At 38.2% G+C, this 27,058-nt stretch overlaps 1 protein-coding gene across 4 annotated transcripts; it reads left to right on the top strand.

The window, feature by feature from the left end:
- The first annotated feature begins 43 nt into the window (after positions 1–43).
- On the top strand, positions 44–27,058 carry PRIM1 (DNA primase subunit 1). Of its 4 annotated transcripts, XR_006219999.1 has the most exons (14): positions 44–257; positions 889–1,046; positions 10,254–10,360; positions 10,432–10,505; positions 11,597–11,733; positions 12,110–12,168; positions 13,488–13,597; positions 14,314–14,402; positions 14,575–14,716; positions 16,210–16,279; positions 17,082–17,167; positions 23,973–24,071; positions 25,592–25,852; positions 26,795–27,058. XR_006219999.1 is itself a non-coding variant. In XM_007081516.2 (13 exons), exons 1-13 carry the CDS (start codon positions 134–136, stop codon positions 25,609–25,611), a joined length of 1,254 nt encoding a protein of 417 aa, XP_007081578.2. In that variant the 5' UTR covers positions 44–133; the 3' UTR covers positions 25,612–27,058. The 4 variants fall into 4 exon arrangements, 3 of the variants coding, with proteins under 3 accessions (XP_007081578.2, XP_042848493.1, XP_042848494.1); XM_007081516.2 differs by having other exon boundaries at positions 44–236; positions 25,592–27,058; XM_042992559.1 differs by having other exon boundaries at positions 25,592–27,058.

Genomic DNA, 27,058 nt, shown 5'->3' with positions numbered 1-27,058 from the left:
GAACTACAATTCCCAGCAGCCGGCGCAGACGCCCGGCCACGGCCACTGCGCGCCTGCGTAGTGACAGAAGCTCCGGCTGTGTGATTCCCGCCAATTCTTGTCGTAGTCCTGCAGACAGTGAGCCCCGCGCTCCATGGAGACGTTTGACCCCGCCGAGCTGCCGGAGCTTCTTAAACTTTATTACCGGAGGCTTTTTCCCTACGCCCAATACTATCGCTGGCTCAACTATGGTGGAGGTGATGGAAGCCGGGAGCGGAGTGGGTAGTGGCTCGGAAGGGACGGTGAGGAGGTTCTGGGAGGGTACCTTAGAATGACAATAGAAGTGCCTCCTATGCACTAGGCTTTGTGCCAGGCGCCTTCGCGCATTATCTCGAGACCTCGCCACCACCTCTGAGGTGTAAATGGGCCAAGAGAGGTTAGGGTAACCAGCCTCCGGCCACAGAGAAAGGCCGAGCCGCTGCTCCTTCCTCTACCTGGTCAGACTGACATTCGGTGCCCCGTTTACCGGCCGCGGCGCCTGAACCAGGGAGATTACCGGGTCATAGCTTTAACTACAGAGGCCTGTTGTGTATCAGGGACAAGCGGAGCATCTCCCGGGAGAGGAGAGGTACTGACCTCTTCGCAGTTGAATTTATTAGTGCCCACCGAAGAGAGACAGATGGCATTACATATTTAAAACACTTAATGCATCTTTTTCTTCATTTTTACTTTTTCCTATCAGATGCAGGATAGTAAGCCCCTTCAAATTAGGAAGTCTTTTTTTTTAGCATGTAGCACAGTGTTGAGCACACAGGCTTATTCAAAATATCTTCTCATTGGTTGATGTTATAGTGCCCTGTGCTAAATAAAATACCAAATTAACTTTAAAATTGTATATTTATTTTGCAGTGACAAAGAATTACTTTCAACACCGTGAATTTTCATTCACATTGAAAGATGATATTTACATTCGCTACCAATCCTTCAACAACCAGAGTGATCTGGAAAAGGAGATGCAGAAAATGAATCCATACAAGATTGATATAGGCGCAGTATACTCCCACAGAGTAAGAAATCAATTTTTTATGTATTATGTTTCATTTTTTAAACCAAGAATGGGTTGGAGCCCCCCATTGTTTTGAGATTACATTCTTAGAGTTAATTCTAGTTGAAGAGCCACACTTTATTTATCTTTTTGCAAGTAGATTGTAATATTTTTTTTTGCTGTTGTTCTTGATACTCTACATTACTGGTTGGAAATCATTTGGAAATGAATTGGTTGTATTCTCACTAGGACAAAAAAATTGAGTATTGGGCAAAAAAACTAAATGAGGGGCGCCTGGGTGGCTCAGTAGGTTAAGCATCTGACTTCGGTTCAGGTCATAATCTCATGGTTAGTGGGTTCGAGCCGGCGTCAGCCACTGTCCTGACAGCTCAGAGCCTGGAGCCTGCTTCGGATTCTAAGTCTCTCCTTCTCTCTCTGCCCCTCCCCTGCTTGTGCTCTGTCTCTGTCTCTCAAAAATAAATAAATGTTAAAAAAAATAATAATAAAATTTTTTTAACAATTTTTTTTAATGTTTATTATTTTTGAGAGAGAGAGCACAACCAGGGGCCGGGCAGAGACAGAGAGGGAGACACAGTTTGAAACAGGCTCCAGGGTCTAAGCCGTCAGCACAGAGCCTGACACGGGGCTCCAACTCGGGAATGGTGAGATCATGACCTGAGCTGAAGTCAAACAGTTAACTGACTGAGCCACCCAGACGCCTCCCCTGAACTTTATTTTTTAAAAAGACTAAATGAGGATGTCAGCGTGGTTTAAATGAGGGAATTTTAAAAGAATTACATATTCTCTTCCAGCTTTGGAGTTTTTTGTTTTTTGGTATTTTTTTTAATAATGTCTATATTCAACATGACACTGAGATCTGGAGTCACATGCTATACCCAATGAGCCAGCCAAGCATCCCATGAAGTTAGTCTTGATTCCTCTCTTTCTCTCATACTCCTATATCTGTTTCCATTAGGAAATCTCTTTAGGTCTACCAAAATAATATCTGAAATCCAACGACTGGTACCAGTGCCACTACCACTGTCATCATCTCTCATCTGAATTACTGTAAAAACTTCCTAACAATTTGCTCCTATAGACTCTAGAGTCTATTCTCAACACAGCAGCCAATGATCCTTTTAAAACAAGCCAGATTCTGGGGCGCCTGGATGGCTCAGTCGGTTAGGCGTCTGACTTTGGCTCAGGTCATGATCTCGCGGTCCGTGGGTTCGAGCCCCGCGTCGGGCTCTGTGCTGACAGTCAGAGCCTGGAGCCTGTTCCAGATTCCGTGTCTCCCTCTTTCTCTGACCCTCCCCTGTTTATGCTCTCTGTCTCAAAAATAAATAAATGTTAAAAAAAAATTAAAAAAGAAACAAGTCAGATTCTGTGATTCCTCTGCTCAAAACCATTCTCTTACGGCTTCTCATTTCACTCAGAGTAAAAGCCCCTCTCTCTGCCTTACTCACTCCACTCCTGCCACACTGGCCTTTGCTCGAGCACTTTCCACCGCCCAGAACCCATTTACCAGATACCTTCTCGGTTCCTTCCTTCACCTCCTCACGTCTTCATTCAGTGAGGCCTACTGCAACTTGCCCCACTCCTCCTACCCATTGTCACTGATACAGTCTAAATGCCTAGAATAGTGGCTGGCAGAGAGAGTACACTGTAAATACTTGTTGAATGAATGAACATACCAAAATTGCCCTTCTTTCTCTCCTTAAAAATACACACATGGGGGTGGGGGGCGCTTGGATGGCTCAGTCGATTGAGCTCCCGACTTCGGCTCAGGTCATGGTCTCACAGTTCGTGGGTTCAGGCCCTGCATCGGGCTCTGCTAACAGCTCAGAGCCTGGAGCATGCTTTAGATTATGTCTCTCTCTCTCTCTCTCTCTCTCTCTGCCTCTTCCCTGCTCATGCTCTCTCTCTCTCTCTCAAAGAATAAATAAACATTTTTAAAAAATAAATAAAAATAAAAGTACACACATGGGGGGAAGCGCCTGGGTGGCTCAGTTGGTTAAAGCATCTGACTTCAGCCCAAGTCGTGATTTCACAGTTTGTGAGTTCGAGCCCTGCATCTGGCTGTCTGCTGTCAGCAAAGAGCCTGTTTCAAATCCTCTGTTCCCCTCTTTCTCTCTGCACTCCACTGCTTGTGCTCTCTCTCAAAAGTAAATGAAACATTTAAAGAAAAAAAAATACACACATGGGGGGAGAAATACATTCATGTGATAGTAGCTTTTGTATGGAGCTTTTCCATGTCTCGTATAACTTATTTTTCATATCAATCCTCATTATATTTTTACAAGGAGAAAACAGGCTGAGAGAACTTAAATAATTTGTCCCAGGAGACACAGTTTCCAAATTGTAGACCTGAGACCTGAACCCAGGTTTTCTGATATAAATCCCAAGGGAAGGGGAGAAGACATTTTAAAAAGGCAGGCAAGAAAAATGCTTTGGAGCAGTTTACTTCTCTTTATTTTTTTTTTAAGCTAGTTTATTTTTTACTTACTTTTTTTTATTTAGATTTTTTTTTTCTAATTTTAGAGAGAGATGAAGTGCAAGCCGGGGAAGGGGCAGAGAGAGAGAGAGAGAAAGAATCTCAAGCAGGCTCCATGCTCAGTGCGGAGGCCTGATGCTGGACTCCATGCCACGACCCTGGGATCATGACCTGAGCCAAAATCAAGAGTTGGATACTCGGGGCGCCTGGGTGGCGCAGTTGGTTAAGCGTCCGACTTCAGCCAGGTCACGATCTCGCGGTCCGTGAGTTCGAGCCCCGCGTCAGGCTCTGGGATGATGGCTCGGAGCCTGGAGCCTGTTTCCGATTCTGGGTCTCCCTCTCTCTGCCCCTCCCCCGTTCATGCTCTGTCTCTCTCTGTCCCAAAAATAAATAAAAAACGTTGGGAAAAAAATTTTTTTAAAAAAGAGTTGGACACTCAACCAACTGAGCCACCCAGGCACCCCAATTTTTTTTTTTTTTTTTTTTTAGTAATCTCTGTGCCCAATATGGGGCTTGAACTCGTGAGTCACATGCTCTACCACTAAGCCAGCCAGGCATCCCTACTTCTCTTTAGGGATAGAGATTAAAACAGAAATCTCTAGGGGTCCCTGAGTGGCTCAGTCGGTTGAGCGTCCAACTTGGGCTCAGGTCATGATCTCACGGTTCGTGGGTTTGAGCCCCACGTGGGGCTCTGTGCTGACAGCTTGCTCAGAGCCTGGAGCCTGCTTCGGATTCTGTCTCCTCTCTCTACCCCTGCCCAACTCGTGCACCATCTCACTCTGTCTCTCAAAAATAAATAAATGTAAAAAAAGATTTTTTTTTTTAAACAAAAAACTGAAATCTCTATAGAAGGGCCAAAGTGTCGCTCTGTTCCTTCTCTTTAAGGAGAATAAATGAAGGAGAATAAATCTCATTTTTTTTAATTTTATTTAAATCCAAGTTAGTTAACATAGTGTAATAATGATTTCAGGAATAGAATTTAGTGATTCATCACTTAAATATAACACTCAGTGCTCATCCTAATAAGTGCCCTCCTTAATGCCCATCATCCATTTAGCCCATCTGCCCAACCAGCACCCCTCCAGCAGCCCTCAGTTTGTTCTCTGTATTTAAGAGTCTCATGGTTTGCCTCCCTCTCTGTTTTTATTTTTCCTTCCCTTCCCCTATGTTCATCTGTTTTGTCTCTTAAATTCCACGAGTCAAATCATATGATATTTGTCATTCTCTGACTTACTTCGCTTAACATAATACATTCTAGTTCCATTCACGTTGTGAATGGCAAGATTTCATTCTTTTTGATCCCCAAGTAATATTCTATTGTGTGTATATACCACATCTTCATCCATTCATCAGTCGATGGACATTTGGGCTCTTTCCATAATTTGGCTATTACTAATATATTGTGCTATCAACATTGGGGTGCATGTGCCCCTTCAAATCAGCATTTTTGTATCCTTTGGATAAATACCTAGTAGTGCAATTACTGGGTTGTAGGGTAGCTCTATTTTTAATTTTTTGAGGAACCTCCATACTATTCTCCAGAGTGGCTGCACCAGTTTGCATTCCCACCAACAGTGCAAGAGGGTTCTCCTTTCTCCACATCCTTACCAACATCTGTTGTTTCCTGAGTTGTTAATTTTAGCCATTCTGACAGCTGGGAGGTGGTATCTCATTGTGATTTTGAAATGTATTTCCCTGATGATGGGTGATGTTGAGCATCTTTTCATGTGTCTGTTAGCCATCTGGATGTCTTCTTTGGAAAAGTCTGTTCATGTGTTCTGCCCATTTCTTAACTGGTTGTTTTTTGGGTGTTGAGTTTGATGCCCTTTATCAGATATGTCATTTGCAAATAGTTACCTTTTAGTTTGGTTGATTGTTTCCTTGCTGTGCAGAAGCTTTTTATCTTGATGAGGTCCCAGTGGTTCATTTTTGCTTTTGTTTCCCTTGCTTCCGGAAACATGTCTAGTAAGAAGTTGCTGCGGCAAAGATCAGAGAGGTTGTTGCCTATTTTCTCCTCTAGTATTTTGATGGTTTCCTGTCTTACATTTAGGTCTTTCATCCATTTTGGGTTTATTTTTGTGTATGGTGTAAAAAAGTGGTCCTGGTTCATTCTTCTGCATGTTGCTCTCCAGTCTTCCCAACACCATTTGCTAAAGAGGCTGCCTTTTTTCCATCGGACATTCTTTCTTGCTTTGTCAAAGATTAGTTGGCCATACATTTCTGGGTTCTTTATTCTGTTCCATTGATCCATGTGTCTGCTTTTGTGCCAGTATCATACTGTCTTGATGATTATAGCTTTGTAATACAGCTTGAAGTCTGGAATTGTGATGCCTCCAGCTTTGGTTCTCTTTTTCAACATTACTTTGGCTATTTAGGGTCTTTTCTGGTTCCATACAAATTTTAGAGTTGTTTGTTCTAGCTCTGGGAAGAATGCTGGTGTTATTTTGATAGGGATTACATTGAATGTATAGATTGCTTTGGGTAGTATAGACATTTTAATAATATTTCTTCTTCCAATCCATGAGCATGGGTTAATTAGGCTTTTTTTTTTTTTAAGGATCTCTTTCTCTTTCCATTATTTTCTGCTCCCCAGAGGCAACCACTTTCTTTTAGCTGATTCTTAAGGTATTTGCCGCCTTGTCTGTAAGTAACATTTTTATATTTCTCCCATTTTTCTATTTTAAGCATTATCTACTGACTTTCCAATCGCAGATGAGAGTTTAGCTTTCTTTTACCTCACTGCCTACCCTCACCTCACCTTCCCATTTCCACATGCTTCTAATATATTTGTTAGATTAAAAATCAGGGGTCAATCACTAAGTCAACCCCAAACTCCTTGCCAATTGTCTGAATATCCCAATGTGTTCAGACCTAACAGGTAGTTTGTCAATTTCACCCTGAAAAAATTTCCCTGGCAGACTTCTGACCCCCAAGCTGGACTGATTGCCCTCTAAGCCTGTTGGATAAATATGATCTTGTAATCACCCCAATGTCCTTCCACCTCTCTCCTATTTTGGATCCTGTGTTACCCAAATCCTTTGTTCTCTTTTTGGTTTACTTCCTTGTTCTGGTAGAGCACATCCTCCCTGAGCTTCCTGAGAAAAGATGCATGGAAGACAAAACATTTGATACCTTCTGTATCTGGAAAATACCTTCATTCTACATTTATGCTTAACTAATGGTTGAGTTTCTAAATCATTTTCCCTTAGAATTTTGCATTACCTACTTGTTTCCAGTGTTGCTATTAAGACCCCCATTCTGATTCTTGTCCCACTGTGTTGGATCTGAAAGCTCTTAGGATTTTCTGCTCCCCTCTGTCCCTAATGTTCTAAAATTTCACTTGACATGCATCTTTTTGTACCTATTGTGCTAAATACTTGATGGACTCATGATCATGAACTCATGTCCTTCAATTCTAGGAAATTTCCCTTTTACTTTTTTTTTTTTTTAGATTTTATTTTTGAGTTAAAAAAAGATTTTATTTTATTTTTTTATGTTTGTTTATTTTTGAGAGCAAGAGAGACCGACTGTGAGCCAGGGAGGGGCAGAGAGAGAGGGAGACACAGAATCCGAAGTAGGCTCCAGGCTCTGAGCTGTCAACACAAAGCCTGATGCAGGGCTTGCAAACTGTGAGATCATGACCTGAGCTGAAATCAGATGCTCAACCAACTGAGCCACCCAGGCTCCTCCGTGATTTTATTTTTAAGTAATCTCTACACCCAACATGGAGCTCAAACTTACAACCCAGAGGTCAAGAGTCTGGTCTTGATCTGAGCCGGCCAGGCGCCCCTACCTTTTTCTTTTTTTTAATACAATTTGTCCTATCTATAATTTTTCTCTGGTCTCTCCAGAAATCCTATAGTCAGATATTACGTGTCTTAAACTGATTCCCTAATTTTTTTTTCCTCCTGTTTTCTATTTTTTTGTCCTTTGGCCCTACTTTCTGGGGAATTTCCTCAGAGGTTTTCACTTCTGCTATTATATTTTAATTTCCAAGAACTTTTTTTTTCATTGATATGTCTTATCTGAGGATATCAATGATAGTTTTGTTTTTTTTTTTAATTCTGTTGTACAGTCTTGTTTTCTCAAGGTTGCTTTTTTTCCTGTTTTTTCCCCTCTTTGATATTAGAGGCTTGCCTCATAAGTCTGATAATGTCTTGCATGTTGCTTATATTTAAAAATAGAGTACTCTTGGGGTGCCTGGGTGGCTCAGTCGGCTAAGCATCCGACTTCAGCTCAGGTCATGATCTCAGTTTGTGGGTTCGAGCCCCGCGTCGGGCTCTGTGCTGACAGCTCAGAGCCTGGAGCCTGTTTCAGATTCTGTGTCTCCCTCTCTCTCTGACCCTCCCCCGTTCATGCTCTATCTCTCTCTGTCTCAAAAATAAATAAACGTTAAAAAAAAAATTTTTTTTTTTAAAGAAAAAAAAATAAAAATAGAGTACTCTTATGTGGATCCTGAGAAACTTAACAGAAACCCATGGGGGAGGGGAAGGAAAAAAAAAAAAAAAAAAAGAGGTTAGAGTGGGAGAAAGCCAAAGCATAAGAGACTCTTAAAAACTGAGAACAAACTGAGGGTTGATGGGGGGTGGGAGGGAGGGGAGAGTGGGTGATGGGTATTGAGGAGGGCACCTTTGGGGATGGGCACTGGGTGTTGTATGGAAACCAATTTGACAATAAATTTCATATATTGAAAAAAATAAAAATAGAGTACTAAAAAAGCTGATTGGAAGTTCTGTATACATGACTTAGATTTCTTTATTACAAGGTGATCTGGCTTGGTCATCTTTTTGGGAAGAAGCTCTGTTGTCAGTTTCTCTAGCTCTTTGCTTGAATGAAAACTCCACTAGCACAGAGATCTGTTTTGATCACTGATCTATATTCCTAGAGCCTTTAACAGTGCCTGACACTCCTGATCAGATTCGTCAGACAGGAATCTTCTGGTCTCCTCCCCGGGTGGCAGCGATAGGGTACAGATGTAGGGGAAGAGGGCAGGGTCTCAACTTTCCACATGTAAATGTCCACTTAATCCCCTGTATATCAGTACAACACATCTTTCTTCAGCTGTACCTGTTGTTCCTGCCCCTCATCCCAGTCCAAAGACCCACTGTTTGAGGTTCTCCAGATAATAATTCAGGTGTCTTTGCACAGTCACCTAGCTCTGCAGAGTAAATGGAAGAATCTGGGGAACTGCTTCATAAAAAGATTTTTAACTTAGCTTTACCAACACCACACACACGCACGCACGCACGCACGTGCACATTCTTACTCCAGAGATACCAATTGTGACCAGAGTTTTTTAGGGATGCTGAGGTGTAAATTGGGTTGCTTCTTATCTTTCCTTACTGAGAGCTTAAGATTCAGCTTTTATGGGTATCTTATAAAAATCGTGGTGGTATCTTCTCTTCTTTGGCTCTTTCTTAAAAGACATGCTTTTTTTTTTTTTTTTTTTTTAATGTTTATTTTTGAGAGAGAGAGCGCACAAGTGGGAGAGGAGCAGGGGGCCGGGGGATAGAGGATCCAAAGTAGGCTCCGTGCTGACAGCAGCAAGCCCAATGTGGGGCTCAAACTCACAAACTGTGGGATCATGACCTGAGCCAAAGTTGAACGTTCAACTAACTAAGCCACCCAGGCTCAGGAATGCCCCAAGACATGCCTTTCTTAAGAAAATCTTTACTATCCAAAAAAAAAAAATCTTTACTATCATTTTTGTGCAAGTTTAGGAGAGCAAGATAAGTATCTGTATTCGGTCTGCCTTCTATGCCTGGTGATCCATAACCTCAAAGGAGGCTACTTACAGCTTAAGCCAAAGGCTCAGTTTGAACTAATTGAGATATTTTGGATTATTGAAATATTTTATTTATTTTTTAAAGATTTTATTTTTAAGTAATCTCTACACCCAGTGAGGGACTTGAACTCACAACCCTGAGATAGCGTCGCATGCTCTACTGACTGAACCAGCCAGGCACCCCTATTGAAAAATTTTAAATACATTTTTGTTACTTATATGTCCAGTAACAGTTAAAGTTCCTTAAAACAGCTTACAATAGGGCATTAATTATTTGTATGTACTTTCTTCCTTATCAGAAACCTAAAAATAACAAATATTTATTATTCAATGTTACATGTCAATTATATCTCAGTAGAACTGAAAAAAAAATATTTATGGCAATATAGATTTATCAAAACCTGTTTTAAGTAAATGTATACTATCATCAATTCTGGATGCACAGAATCCAAATTAATGAACTTTGAAATAGAATTGGCATTGTATTATGGTTTCTTCATTTCTCTTTGGCCACTTTTTTTGTGTGGGTGGAAAACAGCATAATTGGCAACATGACAGCTCTTATAGAAACTGATTGAGGGGCACCTGGGTGGCTCAGTCGGTTAGGCATCCAACATCGGCTCAGGTCATGATCTCGCGGTCCATGAGTTTGAGCCCCGCGTCTGGCTCTGTGCTGACAGCTCAGAGCCTGGAGCCTGTTTCAGATTCTGTGTCTCCCTCTCTTTCTCTGACCCTCCCCCATTCATGCTCTGTCTCTCTCTGTCTCAAAAATAAATAAACGTTAAAAAAATTTTTTAAATAAAAAAAAAAGAAACTGAATTTTTTGTTTGGTTTTTTTGTTTGTTTTGGGTTATATATGTGTGTGTGTGTGTGTGTGTGTGTGTGTGTGTGTGTGTGTGTGTGTATGTATATATATTTAAAATATTTAAATATTTTCCCCCTATCTGTAGCCCAATCAACACAATACAGTGAAGCTGGGGGCTTTCCAGGCTCAGGAAAAAGAATTGGTGTTTGACATTGACATGACAGACTATGACGATGTGAGGAGATGTTGTAGGTAAGTGCTGCATGCCTTGCTGGTAGGGTGAGTGATGTCACTAACAGTGAGTAATGATGCCTCTGCTCCAGTTCTGCAGACATATGTTCTAAGTGCTGGACCCTCATGACGATGGCCATACGCATAATCGACCGAGCACTGAAGGGCAAGTATTGGTAGTGTCTGAGGGGGTCAAATGCAAGAATCTGTTTTCCTCTGAATATTTGTCTGTCTGTACCATTTAAAAATATTTTTAATGTTTATTTATTTTTGAGACAGAGAGAGAGACAGAGTGTGAGTGGGGGAAGGGCAGAGAGAGAAGGAGACAGAATTCGAAGCAGGCTCCAGGCTCTAAGCTATCAGCTCAGAGACCAACATGGGGCTCGAACTCATGAACTGTGAGATCATGACCTGAGCCAAAGTTGGACGCTCAACTGACTGAGCCACCCAGGCACCCCTATCTATACCATTTTATAGTCAACTCTCATAAATTTTGAACATGTTTCCTTGAAACATATGGCCAGAAAATAAAAGATTAGAATAAAGTTGTAGTTCAAATTCTAATAAAGCTGTTGATCAAACCAGTGAGTTTTTTCCCAGTTCAGTCATCTGTCGAGCAGCTCTTTGTGCTACATACTGTCCTAGGTGAGGGAAAGAAATATGAAAGATAATGATTACCTCAAGTATGTTATGCAGTCTAAGAAGAAGACGAATAAAATTGAAGATTATACTTATGTTGAGTAATATGCCCAGCATTCCCTGGAGATCTAGAACAGCAGGAGTGCATACAGGAATGGGAAAAGACTGGATTAGAAAAGGCTTTCTGGAAAAGATAATGATAAAGATGATAATGATATTAAAAATAGCTAACTCTTGTGATCACTTCAGCAGCACATGTACTAAAAATAGCTAACTCTTATCTAGGGTGCTTATTATGTGCCAAGCACTGTTCTAAACACTTTAAATTTATTAACTTTTTTTAATATCCCTAGACTGGGTCTTTAATGATAAATGGCAATTGGTCAGGGAGAGAAATGGAAATACCGGGGCATGAAGAAATTCTTGGCAGAGAGACCAGAATAGGTATTGACATAAAGGCAAAAGCATGGAGGACACAGAAAACTAAAAATAATTCAGTAGAGTTAACATGAGTACATGTGGATAAGAGGTAAAATTGAAGCTAAGGAAGTAAGCAAGAACCAGGAGTTTATAAATTTATTTCTAGATTTTAAAACCTATTATTTCTCCCCTCCTCAGAGGACTTTGGATTTAAGCATCGTCTCTGGGTATATTCTGGAAGGAGAGGTGTTCATTGTTGGGTCTGTGATGAATCAGTTAGAAAATTGTCCTCTGCAGTACGTTCTGGGATAGTTGAGTATTTGAGTCTTGTAAAGGTAAGATCTTAATGATAATTTACATTTCTTTGTTTGCTAGATGTTACCAAGCCTGAAATGTTTAGTGACAAAATTAAACTTTTAGAGCATCCACATTCCAGAGTAGATGATCTTACCAGCAGATCAAATAATCATAGTAGCTACATTTTTTAAGATCTTTGTTTGTGACAAAAGGAAAATTACTTTTCTGGTTCAATTATGTTAAGTAAAGGTAACCCAGAAAGTTACAAGTATTGAGACTATAAAATAGCATCTAAACTTCTATATGTTGACAGTTTTCTTTTAATCAGTATCTTTAGAACACATTAAAGGAATTTTTAAGTTATTTCATTTATTTCATATACATGAAGTTCTTTTTTGATGGTTTATTTTTCAGGGTGGTCAAGACGTTAAAAAGAAAGTCCACCTAAGCGAAAAAATTCACCCTTTTGTCAGGTCTGTTGGAAAAGACTCTATGCAGTTTAAGTTGTGTCTGATTTACCTTTAGAATTGCCTTGTTATCAGTTTTCCCTACTGGGATAGCACTTTACAATGATAATAAGTAGAGTTCATTGAATGACTACTTCATGCTGCAGTATTCATGACAGATGTTTTACAAATGTTCTCATTGGTTTTAACAATAACTTCATGACGGTCATGATGGTATCTCCATTTACAGATGAAGAAAGTGAGATTTGAAAAGATTGTATAAGTTTCGTGGCACCACACAAATAATTGTTAAATTCAGCATTCATGTCCTGGTCTGCCTAATTTCAAAACCCATACTCTTCCCACTGAACTCACTACTTCTCTGGGTGAAAAGAGCTTTGCATTAAGAGTTAGAATCTCTAGGGGCGCCCGGGTGGCTCAGTCGGTTAAGCATCTGACTTTGGTTCAAGTTATGATCTTGCAGTTCGTGGGTTTGAGTCCCACATCGGGCTCTGTGCTGACAGCTCAGAGCCTGGAGCCTGCTTCAAATTCTATGTCCCCCTCTCTCTCTGCCCCTACCCCGTTTGCGCTCTCTCTCTCTCTCTCTCTGAAAAATAAATAAACATAAAGAGTTAGAATCTCTATTCTGCAACTTATTAAGACCTTAATAAAAATATTAGAGCCTCTATTTCCTTAACTATATGACGGGAAAAACATCTCCTTCTATCTGAGAGTTGTGGCAAAGATTAAATGAAACAGATGTGAAGTCTGCAAAATGCTAAGCACTATATAATTGTCGAGATGTAAAGCAAGTAATTCACAGTAGAAACTATAGACTCTATCCCACATTCTACTACTGATGTATTATTATGTTGTCCTGGCTTGGTTGCTTTCTTGTTACATATTTATGATGCTATTAACCTAAGTTGTAGAGCTTAAGAAGTAAACATTTCTTGGGGCACTTGGGTGGCTCAGTCGGTTAAGCATCTGATTCTTGATCTCAGTTCAGATATTGATCTCAGGGTCGTAAATTTAAGCCTGTGGAGCCTACTTTAAAAAAAAAAAAAAAAAAAGTAAACATTTCTTGAATATCTGTTCTAAGCCAGGTACTATCTACAGTAGGTTCTTCCCCTTAGAATGTCTTAGTTAACTCTCATAACCCTGCAAAGGGGTATTATTCCCATTTTACATAGCTAAACTCTATTTGTATTTTTCTTATTAGACTAATACATGCTCATTAAGAAAAATTCAGTAGAAGTAAGCACTAGCCACCCAAATAGCAACAAAAGTTATGCAGTGTATATATTACAAATAGTATTAGGACTTTGTTATTGTTATTCCTACAGAAAATCTATAAACATAATAAAAAAATACTTTGAAGACTATGCCTTAGTTGATCAAGATATTCTTGAAAATAAAGAAAGCTGGGATAAGATCTTAGCCCTTGTTCCTGAAAATATCCTTTCCCAAGACCATTTTTATGTGAGCTACATGTATTTATCTATGATATTATAAATGTGTTCTGCCTGCATATTCTCATATACGTACTCTTACAAATTTAGTCTTTTTACACAAAACATCTTTTTCTGCATTTTAGTATCTCTAGTTTGGAATATAGTAAAAAATGAAGCCTTTTCAGAAAGACATTTCCTCATTTTGGAGTTTGATCCTCATAGAATTAATGGATACTTAAAGAATACTGAATCATATAGTCAAAATTTGTACAGACCAGGGAAAGCTTTACATTAAACCAAATATTTATTTTGGCATTTTTTCTGTCATATCAGTATCATATTTTTACAGGAGATTTTTTAAGGATATGTGTTCAATTAATATTTGCATTTTAGAGGAGCACCTGGGTGGCTCAGTCATTTAAGCGTCCGACTATCAATTTTGGCTCAGGTCATGATCTCATGGTTTTGTGCATTCAAGCCCCACATCAGGCTCTGTGCTCACAGTGCAGAGCCTGCTTGGGATTCTCTCTTTCTACCTCTCCCCTGCTCATGCTGTCTCTGTCTCTCTCAAGATAAATAAACTTAAAAATATACATATTTGCATTTTAGAAAACAATAATTTCTAGTAAACTTTCAGCTATCCTTGTTGTAACACATACTGGAAATAAGTTGTTCATTAATGTGTCATAAATGAGTGTGTTCCTTAATGACTCGTCACCAATTCATGAGAAACTTCAACAAAACTTCCAAAAGCATCACAATTCACTTCAGCGTTGGGAGTATTTGAAGAAAACCATCAGCTCTCAGGTATATCCCATCGAAATCTCTATTATAAATATAATAATGTAATTCTTAATTAAATTCTGATTGTTTTGCTTATTAGTAAGTTAAAGATTATTGAAAATAATTTTTAACCACTTTTAAAGAAATCCTCAAAAGTTCCTACTGATCCTCATGCTGGACTTGCATCTGTTTTTAGGATAATACCAAAAACGACAAATGTGGACCCTGGCTTGAATGGGAGATCATGCTCCAGTACTGTTTTCCACGGCTGGATATCAATGTTAGCAAAGGAATCAATCATTTACTGAAGAGCCCTTTTAGTGTTCATCCTAAAACAGGTACAATGTAAAGAAAGTAAAACTAGAAGGAAAATGAAAGTTTTAGTTGTTGATTAGTAGCTACCAGATGAGTTTCCACTACATAAATAATTTTCATCTGGGTTTTTGAGGTTCAGTGTTAGAATTGTAGAGGTACTTAGAACTCACACGATGGTAGTTCTCACTGTACAAATGAGAAAACAGTGGTCCAAGAGGTTAATGGGACTTGTCCACAGTCATAAAACAAATTGCAACAGAGCTAGAAACAGAATTCAGTTCTTAAACCACAGAGTTCTGTGCTGTTCCCACTATGCTTCCTCCCTCAGTTCTTTTTCCATACTTTTAGCTTTCCTCCTTCACATTTTTCTTAGGTGTTTTGAAGGAATGAAACTGACTTTAAAATAGATATAAAGGTGGCTATATTGACCTAAACTTTGCTTCATCCAACCGGGAGACATATGCAGTTGTATATAGTTGTCCTTTTTAGGACAACTAATATCCAATAAGTAGTCAATAATCCAACTCTGCCACTTGCTGTGGGATGTTAGGCAAACTACTCTCTGTACCTTGGTTTTCTCATCTGTGAAATGGAGATAATAATAGTACTTACTTCAGTGGGTTATTGTGAAAATCTAAAATGTAAAGTGCCTAGAAATTGTCACACATTCAGTCCTCCCAAATTGCCTAGTTTCCTTTAATAATCTATAATGATTCTCTAGTCCATATATTTGGATAGCTCCTTTTCAAACCTGCCAACTGTGTGTTTTCAGCTTCTTTTGGTAATAATCTTAATATTTCTTAATATTTTTTTAACTTAATTCTAAAACTTTAGTGGTTATTCCCTTATTCTAAAATTCAGTTTCAGTAAATAATTATATTCATAGGTGTATACATTTTGATTATATCTTTTCCCCATTAAGTAGCTGCAGTTTTTACTCTGTCTTCAATCAGCAACTCCCAATTCTCTTGATTATCTTAACTTGTTATTTACCTGGCATTCTTGAGATTCATTATCTCATTTTTGAGATGTGATGAACTTTATGTGGTATCCCAGGTGTAGATATTGTAAAAAGGTAGTATAATGCTATTTTATTCCCAAAATGCTTTCTAAAGATTTCCAACATACAGGTGTCTGTTCCGATCTCAGCAAATCAAGATAATGAAAGGAACTATTTTTATCTATGTTGTTTCATTTTCAGAACTCACTAAATTTGATATCATTCTGTACTTCTGTATAAAAGGATATTAGGAAGAAGGAGATAGAAATAATAGTAGAGATAAGAGCACTATGTAGTAGCTCAACAGTCTTTCATACTTATTTTTTGGTTTTTTTTTTTTAAGAGAAATAAAAGATGCAGCTAGTGTGGAAGTAATTTCCAACTACTGGTTTCAACAGATAAGTCTAACCCTTTTTCTAAGCCTTAGATTAAAATTTAGCCAAAATAACACATAGGAGACAGCCCATAATGATCTGTATTTCACAGTCATCAGTTTATAACTTTTGGTCCTTACAGGTCGCATTTCTGTGCCTATCGATGTACAGAAAGTGGACCAGTTTGATCCATTTACTGTTCCAACCATAAGGTATGTTCCAGATCATTGATCATTCCTTTTTTGTTTGTGATTGGTTCCTGAATTTGAAGTAGATTGGACTAGATCCTTTCCAGAGAAGCAGCTGCTCTGAGGCTATATGATGATGCCCTAGTAGAGCAACATTTCCTAGTGAGTTACGCAGAACACAAGTTGCTGTTCTCTAATAAAAAGATTATAAGTTCTGGGGCACCTGGGTGGCTCAGTTGGTTAGGCATCAAACTCTTGGTTTCAGTTCAGGTCATGATTTCGTGGTTCATGAGTTCAAGCCCTATGTTGGGCTCTGCTCTGGCAGTGCAGAATCTGCTTGGAATACTCTCTCTCCCTCCCTCTCTCTCTCTGCCTCTCCCCTGCTCACACACTCTCTCTCTCTCTCAAAATAAACATTAAGAAAAAAAAAGATTATAAGTTCAAATAAGTTTGGGAAATAACCACTTTTAAATAAAAAGTTCTCCACTGTAAGATTTCCCAGTTTTTATTATGCTAACATACATGGAAAACTCCATGCATATTAGAAAATTATCTATCCATATTAGAGATTGTGATTTTTAGACTATCCCAAATTTAGTTGGTCACATAATTTTTTCACCAAAAATCTTGTAGGATTCACGTGGCTGTCATACACTAGGTAATGTTGACCAAGAAACAACTTTAAAATTCTCTTATTCTAGGGTAACTGCCTGACTCAGTCAGTAGAGCATATGACTCTTGATCTTGGGCTTATGAGTTCAAGCCTGATATTGAGCATAGAGTTAAATAAAAAAGGAGGAAAATTCTCTTATTCTGTTATTTGTAGCTCCATCTGCCGTGAACTGGATACCATTTCCACTAATGAGGGAAAGAGAAATGAAGCTGAATCTGATATCAAACATAGAACCAGAGGTATGTCAATATACTAAAATCTCACTTTAACCTAAGTTTTTTATATAGACATCCTTCTGTCAGTCCAGTAATTCATTCTCCTTGGATTCAGCCTAGAATGGATTGTTTATCCTGAAACCAGCTCAGTAACCAATAATATCATAACAATGTTTTTGTCCTTTTTTAATCAGTTGCTCAAATGGTGATGTTGAATCCAATTTGAGTCCACAGATATTTCTAAGCATCATCTAAATGCCAGGATCTATACTTACAAGATTAAATTGTCAATTGGTGTGAATCATTGTTTGTCACAGTCTTAGTTTCAACAGCTATTGATTTAACAACCACTATGTATATAGTACTTTTGCTCTTTATTTTTGATGTATCCAGATGAGTGTTATGGTAAATATAGATCTAAACTGTGGTTGAACTGTATATTCAAGAATATGAAGGAACTAGAGAATTTATAAATCTTCCTTCTCATAGAGGTCAAATCTTTTTTTTTTTTTTTTTTTTAATGTTTATTTATTTTTGAGACAGAGAGAGACAGAGCATGAACGGGGGAGGGGCAGAGAGAGAGGGAGACACAGAATCAGAAGCAGGCTCCAGGCTCTGAGCCATCAGCCCAGAGCCTGACGCGGGGCTCGAACTCACGAACCGTGAGATCGTGACCTGAGCTGAAGTCGGACGCTCAACCGACTGAGCCACCCAGGCGCCCCGGTCAAATCTTTATATACCAACACCCAAGAGACATCCTACAGCAACAGAGCCAATAGAACTTTCTGTGATAATAGAAATGTAATGCACTTCCCAGTGTGGTACTCACTATCCACATGTGGCATAATCCACTTGAATTATCAGAAACTGGATTTTCAATTTCTTTGTTTGCTTGTTTGTTTTTTAAGTAAGCTTCACACCCAGTGGAGAGTTTGAACTCACAACCATAAGATCAAGACCTGAGCTGAGATCAAAAGCTGAATGCTTAGGGCGCCTGGATGGCTCAGTTGGTTGAGTGTCCGACTTAAGCTCGGTTCATGATCTCACAGTTTGTGAGTTCAATCCCCACATCAGACTCTCTGTTGTCAACACAGAGCCAGCTTCAGATCCTCTGTACCCCCTCTTTCTCTGCCCTTGCCCCACTTGCGTCCTCTCTCTCTCTCAAAAATAAATATTAAAAAAAAAAAAAAAAAAGAGTTGGATGCTTACTGACTGAGCCACCCAGATGCCCCTTAAATTCATTTATTAGCCATTTTTCATTTATATAGCCATATGTGTCTAGTAACTATTATAATGGACAGGGCAGATCTGTGATCTCTGATTGGCCTTTCTTGGTCAAATGTTGCTACACTACTTTCAAAACCCAAGCTCAAGGGGCGCCTGGGTGGCTCAGTCGGTTAAGTGTCTGACTTCGGCTCAGGTCATGATCTAGTGGTTCGTGAGTTCGAGCCCTATGTCGGGCTCTGTGCTGACAGCTCAGAGCCTGGAGCCTGCTTCAGATTCTGTGTCTCCCTCTCTCTCTCCCCCTCCCCCACTCACACTGTGTCTCTCTCTCTCTCTCAAAAATGAATAAACATTAAAAAAATGCAAAAAAAACCACAAGCTCAAATATCAATTCATAAAAAAAAAAACAAAAAAAACCTTCATCTATTCCAGCTCTAACATAATACCTAACATTGTACATTCCACTATTAATGTTTGTAGAATGATTATAGACATTTGATTTAAAGTATTTGAGGGGCACCTGGGTGGCTCAGTCGGTTGAGAGTTTCACTCTTGATTTCAGCCCAGTGCATGATCTCAGTTCGTGGATTCAAGTCCCACATTGGGCTCCACACTGGCAGTGTAGAGCCTGATTGGGATTCTCTCTTTCTGTCCCTCCCGTGTACTCTCACTGAAAAATAAATAAACTTTTTAAAAAATAATAAAAATAAATCAAGTATTTAAAAAACATCTCCAGGGGCGCCTGGGTGGCTCAGTCAGTTAAGTGTCCGACTTCGTCTCAGATCATGATCTCACGGTTTGTGAGTTCAAGCCCCATGTCGGGCTCTGTGCTAACAGCTCAGAGCCTGGAGCCTGCTTCGGATTCTGTGTCTCCCTCTCTCTCTGCTCCTCCCCTGTTCATGCTGTCTCTCTCTCTCCTTCAAAAATAAATAAAAACATTAAAATAATAATAATAATAATAAATTAAATTAATAAAAAATAAAACACATCTCCAACATGAAAAATCAGAATAAACTGGAAAAAGGAACTCAGAGAAAACAGACAACGCAAAGAACAAAGAAAACCTTTCTTTCTTTCTTTCTTTCTTTCTTTCTTTCTTTCTTTCTTTCTTTCCTTCTTTCTTTCTTTCTTTCTTTCTTTCTTTCTTTCTTTCTTTCTTTCTTTCTTTCTTTTTTAAAGTAATCTCTGCACCCAACATGGGGCTCAAACTCACAACCCAGAGATCAAGAATTGCATGCTCTACTAATTGAGCCATCCAGGTGCCTTGAAAACTTTTTTTTAAAAAACTAATATCCTCAGAGAATAAGAAAATAGTGGAACCATGAAGCAAGATTAGATTGCTATGAAAAGAGACACTTAGAGAACAAGAAAGAGGACTTAGAAATCGAGAACATAATCATTAGAATAAAAAATTCAATGGAAGGGCTGGTAAAAAAAAAAGTTAAGATTTTCCAGAAAGTACTACAAAAAAGGCAAGTTTTTGTTATTATTGTTTTAAGGAGGAAAAAGATAAGAATGGTTCAGGAAGTCTAATACCTGACTATGGGAGTTTCAGAAAAAGAACAACCAGGGAGGGAAAAAATATCAAAACTGTATAGGAAACCATCCCAGAAATGAGCCCTTTATTGAAAAGGCTCAGAATAATAAGACAGACCTACCTACACCAAGGCACATTATTTTGAAATTTCAGAACACTGAGAATGAAAAGATCTTAAGAGCTTTCTCACCCCTTCCTATTCCTCTCTCCCAAAAAGCCACAGACCTAGGAAGAATAGCCTTGGATTTCTAAACAATGGAAGTGTTCATTTGTTAGAAATAAGTTATAGAAAAGAAAAGTGGTTGCCATTCAAGAGGATTGAGAGGTCAGAATAAAGGTAGAGAGGGGCACCTGGGTGGCTCAGTCGGTTAAGCGTCCGACTTCAGCTCGGGTCACGATCTCGCGGTCCATGAGTTCGAGCCCCGCGTCGGGCTCTGGGCTGATGGCTCAGAGCCTGGAGCCTGCTTCTGATGCTGTGTCTCCCTCTCTCTCTGCCCCTCCCCCGTTCATGCTCTGTCTCTCTCTGTCTCAAAAATAAATAAACGTTAAAAAAAAAATTTTTTTTTAAATAAAAAAAAAAAGAATAAAGGTAGAGAGCTGCTATTTTTTCTAACATGTTAGTAGTATTTTACTCCTTTTAACAACATGTATATATTACTTTAGCACAATTTTTTAAACTTAATATTGTCTCTTGATGACATCTTTTTCTTTTGTTCAGAGATTTTAAAGAGAAATTTTCTAATAACTATAACTTCAAAATTTATACAATATTTACTTTCAAAAGTAAATTAAACTGCCTATCATTTCAAGTATTCATAAATAGCCTAATAGCCATCAGTCAGGGGTGCTTCAGAGATGGTGGGAGGTTGGAACAGGTGAAATGTAAGTTCCTTATTATTTCTTTAGTTTCTGCAATTTTAAGCCTTAGTCCTTTTTCACACTAGTACTATTTATTCCTGCCCTTCTTCCCAAATCCTGGAATGATCTCCACTGTCCTCTCTATCTAATTATGTCTTTTTTCTAAGACCCACTTCATAGCCACCTCAGTCAATCTTGATTGGTGAATTCTTTGGACTTACAATTATCCATATGCCTGTTTGGCCTTTAATTATATATTGTTTTCTATTACTACATATAGGACCTGTTTTTCCTGTTCATTTAAAAACTTCTTGAAACCAAAGAGTTTGGCTTATACTATTTTAGAATTTAGCATAGTACTTGATACATAATGGGCAGTAAATATTTAAGTAATTATTGAGTGCCTGTTATATATTCTACTATGGTGAAATAAGCATATAGACCTATATCCAAGGAGCTTAGAATCCTGAATTAAAGGTTCAAAGTACTATGTGGTTGGGGCGCCTGGGTGGCCCAGTTGGTTAAGCATCTGACTTCAGCTCAGGTCATGATCTCACGGTTCGTGGGTTCAAGCCCTGGGTTGGGCTGTGTGCTGACAGCTTGGAGCCTAGAGCCTGGAGCCTGCTTCTGATTCTGTGTCTCCCTCTCTCTCTGCCCCTCCCCTGCTCATACTCTGTCTCTCTCTCTCTCTCAAAAATAAATAAGTGTAAAAAAATTTTTTTTCAAAGTGCTATGTGGTTGATCCCAAACTAAACTGCTTCTTTGGTTTACATTTATTGTTATAAGAAAATTCATATATAAACATGTAGGACAAAATATATTTTCATAATTGCCACAGTTTAGATATTCATCCTTAATACCCTCGTCAAGATTTCCTTGTCTAGTTCCAAGTACATCAGACACGTTTACTAAAAAACTTTTTAAGTATAGTTTCTTTTTTTTACTCTTTTCAGTGAACTATTATGAGGACTATTCCATGCAGACATGGCATGCTACCAAAATCCAAATCTCATCTTGTGCTCAATCAGATTTTCTCCCCTATTGGGTATTATAGATTATATAATTAAATAATCAGATTAAGATTCTGTATTCAAAATTTTATTGTGTAAATTCTTTTTAATTTTTATAAATCAAAAAATAAATAAAATTTTAAAATTGTTTTTTATTGTTTATTTTTGAGAGAGAGAGAGACAGAGCATGAGCAGGGGAGGGGCAGAGAGAGAGGGACACACAGAATCTGAAGCAGACTCCAGGCTCTGAGCTGTCAGCACAGAGCCCAACATGGGGCTCGAACCCGCGAACCATGAGATCATGACCTGAGCCAAAGTTTGGTGCTTAACCGACTGAGCCACCCAGATGTCCCATAAAAAATAAAGTTTTTATAAGTCAAAAAATACTGTACTTAAGGCATATGACTATAAATTTCTGATTGTCTCCAGGTAGAATGACCCTGACTTCACATTCTTAATGTTTGTTCTGTTAGTAAAACTATTTATTACTGAAGCCACAATTTCTTTTTTTTTTTTTTTCTTAAATATTTGAGACAGAGAGAGAGTAAGCAGGGGAGGATAGAGAGAGGGGGACAGAAGATCCAAAGTGGGCTCTGTGCTGATAGCAGAGAAGCAGATGCAGGGCTTGAACTCATGAACCATGAGATCATGACCTGAGCCAAAGTCGGAGGCTTAACTGACTGAGCCACCCAGGCGCCCCAGTGAAGCCATAATTTCTAAAGAAAGGAATGTTGTATGGGACTTAACACAGACTCACTAGATTATGTTGGTCTAATATTAGAAAGCCTGACTACAAAAGTGGATGTGTATGGGTAGTTTGGATATTTTAGAGCAGCACTGTCTTAATACAGTAGCCACATACGGCTATTAAGCACTTGAAATATGGCTAGTATAGAGGTGCCTGGGTGGCTCAGCTGGACTTGATTTTGACTCCTATCATGATCTCACAGTTCATGAGGCTGAGCCCCTCGTCAGTCTACATGTTGACATCTCAGAGTCTGCTTGAGATTCTATCTCTCCACCTCTCTGCCCCCACTTGTGTTCTGTCTCTTAAAATAAATAAATAAATTTAAAGGGGTGCCTGGGTGGCTCAGTTGATTAAGTATCCAACTTTGTCTCAGGTCATGATCTTGCTGTTTAAGAGTTGGAGCCCCACATTGGACTCTGCTGACAGCTCAGAACCTGGAGCCTGCTTCAGATTCTGTGTCTCCCTCTCTCTCTGCCCCTTCCCTGCTCACACCCTGCCTCTCTATCTCTCAAAAATAAACATTAATTTTTTTTAATTTAAAAACAAATAAACTTAAAAAAAGAAATGTGACTAGTATAAACAAGGAACTGATTTTTTAAATTTAACTTTAATTAATTTAAATTTCAAAACTGATAGGGATGCCTGGCTGACTCAGTTAGTGGAACATGTGACTCTTGATCTCAAGGTTGTGAGCTTGAGCATCACATTGGATGTAGAAATTACTTAAAAATAAAATCTTAAAAAAAAAAAGTGTTTTAAATAAGTTTTAAAAACTGATATTTGATTCAATTATTGGAAAACTTTTAAGTATGTTTGGGAAATTTGGGTATATGAGCCTACTTTTCAACTGTATATTTTATAATTTAAATCTAAATATAGATCAAGTATTTCTCATGATAATACATCATCTACATTGAGATGCATTTTAAATACAAAACACTAGAGTTCAAAGACTTAGTATGAAAGAATGTAAAATATTTCAATTTTTATTATGTTAAAATAATAATATTTTAGATATACTGGATTAAATGTTAAAATTATTTTACTTTTTTTTTTTTTTTTAATTTTTTTTTTTTTTTTTTCCAACATTTATTTATTTTTGGGACAGAGAGAGACAGAGCATGAACGGGGGAGGGGCAGAGAGAGAGGGAGACACAGAATCGGAAACAGGCTCCAGGCTCTGAGCCATCAGCCCAGAGCCTGACGCGGGGCTCGAACTCACAGAGTGCGAGATCGTGACCTGGCTGAAGTCGGACGCCCAACCGACTGCGCCACCCAGGTGCCCCTATTTTACCTTTTTAATGTGACTACTAGAGTATTTAAACTACACATTTCTTATTATATTGGACAACACTATTTTAAAGAACTCTTGAAAACAAAACTTAAAGTTATACTTTCGTGTAATTCTCACTTCCAAAATGCTAATTATAATGCATGGCCTTCATAATTTAGATTATAAGAAGACCAGTCTAGCTCCTTACATAAAAGTTTTTGAACAGTTTCTTGAAAACCTGGATAAATCCCGAAAAGGAGAACTTCTCAAGAAGAGTGGTAAGACTATACTTTTCCCTTTTAGCTATTTAGATATTAGTACAGGAAGTTTAAAGTATCCAGCAAGTGATTAATTTTAGAGCTCTAGCCTTTGCCCTCCTAAAACAAGTTATAGATTTAGCTTACTATCCTTAGTGTTTTAAAAATTGGTCACTTAATTCAATAGATATTCTATCAGGTATGATGTATCAGGTATCATGAGGGAAACAAAAATTAGTTATACAAAGATGAATTCCACACCATGCCTCCTGCCCTTAGGAAGTACTAACTGATACAAAACAAAGAAGTATAAAATGCCAAGAGATCTCATCTGATTCTGAGAACCTGAGATTTCATATGAAAAGAGTGATATTTGAACTCTTCAGTGAGTTGCTATACAGATTCTAATCCCCAATGCCTATATACCATGCCTTAAGGTTTGAGTATGATTTCCACAAGCAGAGATATGATGGGATAAGGGTACAGGAGTGGAAAAAGGTGACAGGTTGTTCATGCTTAAAGGAACAGCAAGGGCAAAAACATTAGAGACAAAAGCATCAGGTCACTCTGGAGGCCATCTAGTACAGCTAATCTTAAAAAAGATGTGTCAGGAAGTGATTGGATAGAAAACTGGAGAAGCAGACTGAAGCCAGGGTATAGATGGCCTTGAATTCCAGTCTTGAGAGTTTGGACTTAATTCAGTAGAGACAAGGAATCTATTAAAGGTTTTGCCATGATTTATAGTTTAATCTAGCCAGATAAAACTAGCAACAAAAATCTGGGGGGATATAGGGGATATAATAGAGCCCAAGAGGCCAACTGGGCTATTACCATTTAGGAGAATAGCACTGGAGATCTCTAAAAGGTACAAATACTATAGCCATCCTTGAGAGGTGGTAATGATTTGGAAGCAGAGAGATGAAAGAGGAAAGTTAAGTGTTACAGAAGCAGCCAGGGGAAAGTTTCAAGGAAATTATAGAGTGTCAAATGCAGTAGACAAGTGATAAAATCCTGTTGGATATTGGAACCCAAAGGAGATACCAAGAGGACAGCAGTGTCAAAGGAAAAGTTATTTGAATAGAAGAGACCCAAGCATATGTGTAAGCCAAAATGAAAAAAATCAGCAGTGAATATTATTCAGGAGATTGATGGATACCATAGAAAACTGTGGCCATGTTACAGAAATACAAACTCCCTTTCCACTTCATTTCTTAATAAAATTCATGATGGTTAAAAAGTAGTGCCCAAGATAATGCTGAACTCATAGTAGCCACTCAGATATGTGCTTGTTGAATGAACAATGATGACACTGAACTTGGAAAGCCTCAGTGAACCTGCCATTCCAACTGGCCATATTAAGTCCTTTGTACTCTTGTTCTGTACTAGCTCAGCCTGTAATGTGGGCTTCAGCAAGTGTGAAAGCAAATCTTTATGCATGATGTGAATTTAATGGAAGCATTAACCAAATCAGAGTGTGAAAATAAATGGGATTTGTTTTGTTTTACTTTACTGTCCTTTGATAAGAATCTATTCTATTTCAGATTTACAGAAAGACTTCTGAAGATAACAATTCTCCTCAAACCATTGTAGATATCTTCTACCTTCAACCAATAACCAAATACTTCAACAGCATTTAATTAATATGGTGGAACCATATATGTGTTTTAGTGCTCAAAGCAAAATGTCCTTTTCTTGAAAAATAATTATGTTGAAAAGATTCCTGAAACCACCAAAGGAGAGTGTCCAGGTTTCTCGAAGAAGCAGTAATGAGAGGAGCAAGTGGATTGCAAATATTTGTAAAAGTTAGTATCATACAAAGATAATTCTAAGATTTTTGATATACCTTTTACCAGTTGCCATATGTATTTTGATCTACTTCTACCAGCTGCCGTATGTAGAGGCAAGTGAGCAGTAATATGCCGAAGACTTTAATCTCAGCTCAGATACAGCCTCCATATTTCTGGACTGAATATTCTAGGTACATGAGAGCTTTGTCTTTAAGTCCTAGACCTTAAGTTAAATTAATTATACCTAGAGTATGTATTAGGTCACTTCTAATTTTGCTTACTGGTATTTTTATTACCCAGGCCACACCCCACTGCTCATCTTTTAAAAATCATTTTAAATTGGGCATCTAAACATATGAGTTACTAGATTACAATATTAGGGCATAGTAGAGTGTTGTTTTTTTTTTACAACTGTTGCATTTGTAGCTCCTAACTTCTTTCCTCAGAAAATAACTGGATTAGTCAACACCATAGAGCAGCAGCTTAGAATAACCAATTTCACCAACATAAAGCCTATTTTACTTGTCGAGACACTTCCCTTTCTACATATCCAAATACTTAACTTTAAAGGTTTTGTTTCTTCCATATTTGAATTTTTGCAATAGATTCTGAAAGTCAGATTTCTTTTGCCTAGTTTTACAACCAAGCTAAACAAAACAGTCATTCTGGTTTACAGTCCATCTTCTGAGAAACACTGAGAAGTCAAGCTATCAGGCTGGTGCTTTCTATGATTTATGAAAAATTTCCTTCCTTTATATTTCCTTTAACATTGTTTTCTCTGTAGCAACACATTCTTTTTTTTATCTTTTGGTGTATATGTATAAAACAGACTTTGCAGTCAGTACACCGAAATGCCTTGCATTTCCTTCTCTTTTCTAATCTTTTAAGAAAAAACATTAAAGACCACTGTGCAAAATTCCTTGTTATTTGAGCTTCTATTTACTATGTATTGTTCAGTTTTTAGGTTTGGAAACCAGTGGGTCGGTTAAAAATTCCTGAATACAAAATTACTAAAGACTCATCAGTCCATCTTAACTCAGAATGGGAGTGTAAAGGCTGGTGTTATGCTTTCAACAAGAGATATTTCAAGCTTCCAGTATGCCTACCATTATTTTAATGCTTTAATATTAAAGCCCTTGGATAAAGCTGCTGTACTAGCCCATAAAAGTAGTTTCAGAACATATTGTACTCATTGAAAAGAATAAATGTTTTTACACTGTA

This window comes from Panthera tigris, chromosome B4 (assembly GCF_018350195.1).
Source record: "Panthera tigris isolate Pti1 chromosome B4, P.tigris_Pti1_mat1.1, whole genome shotgun sequence".
In the NCBI taxonomy this organism is placed as follows: Eukaryota; Metazoa; Chordata; class Mammalia; order Carnivora; family Felidae; genus Panthera; species Panthera tigris.
Note: the sequence above shows the minus strand (reverse complement) of the source record. Positions and strands in the feature narration are given on the sequence as shown.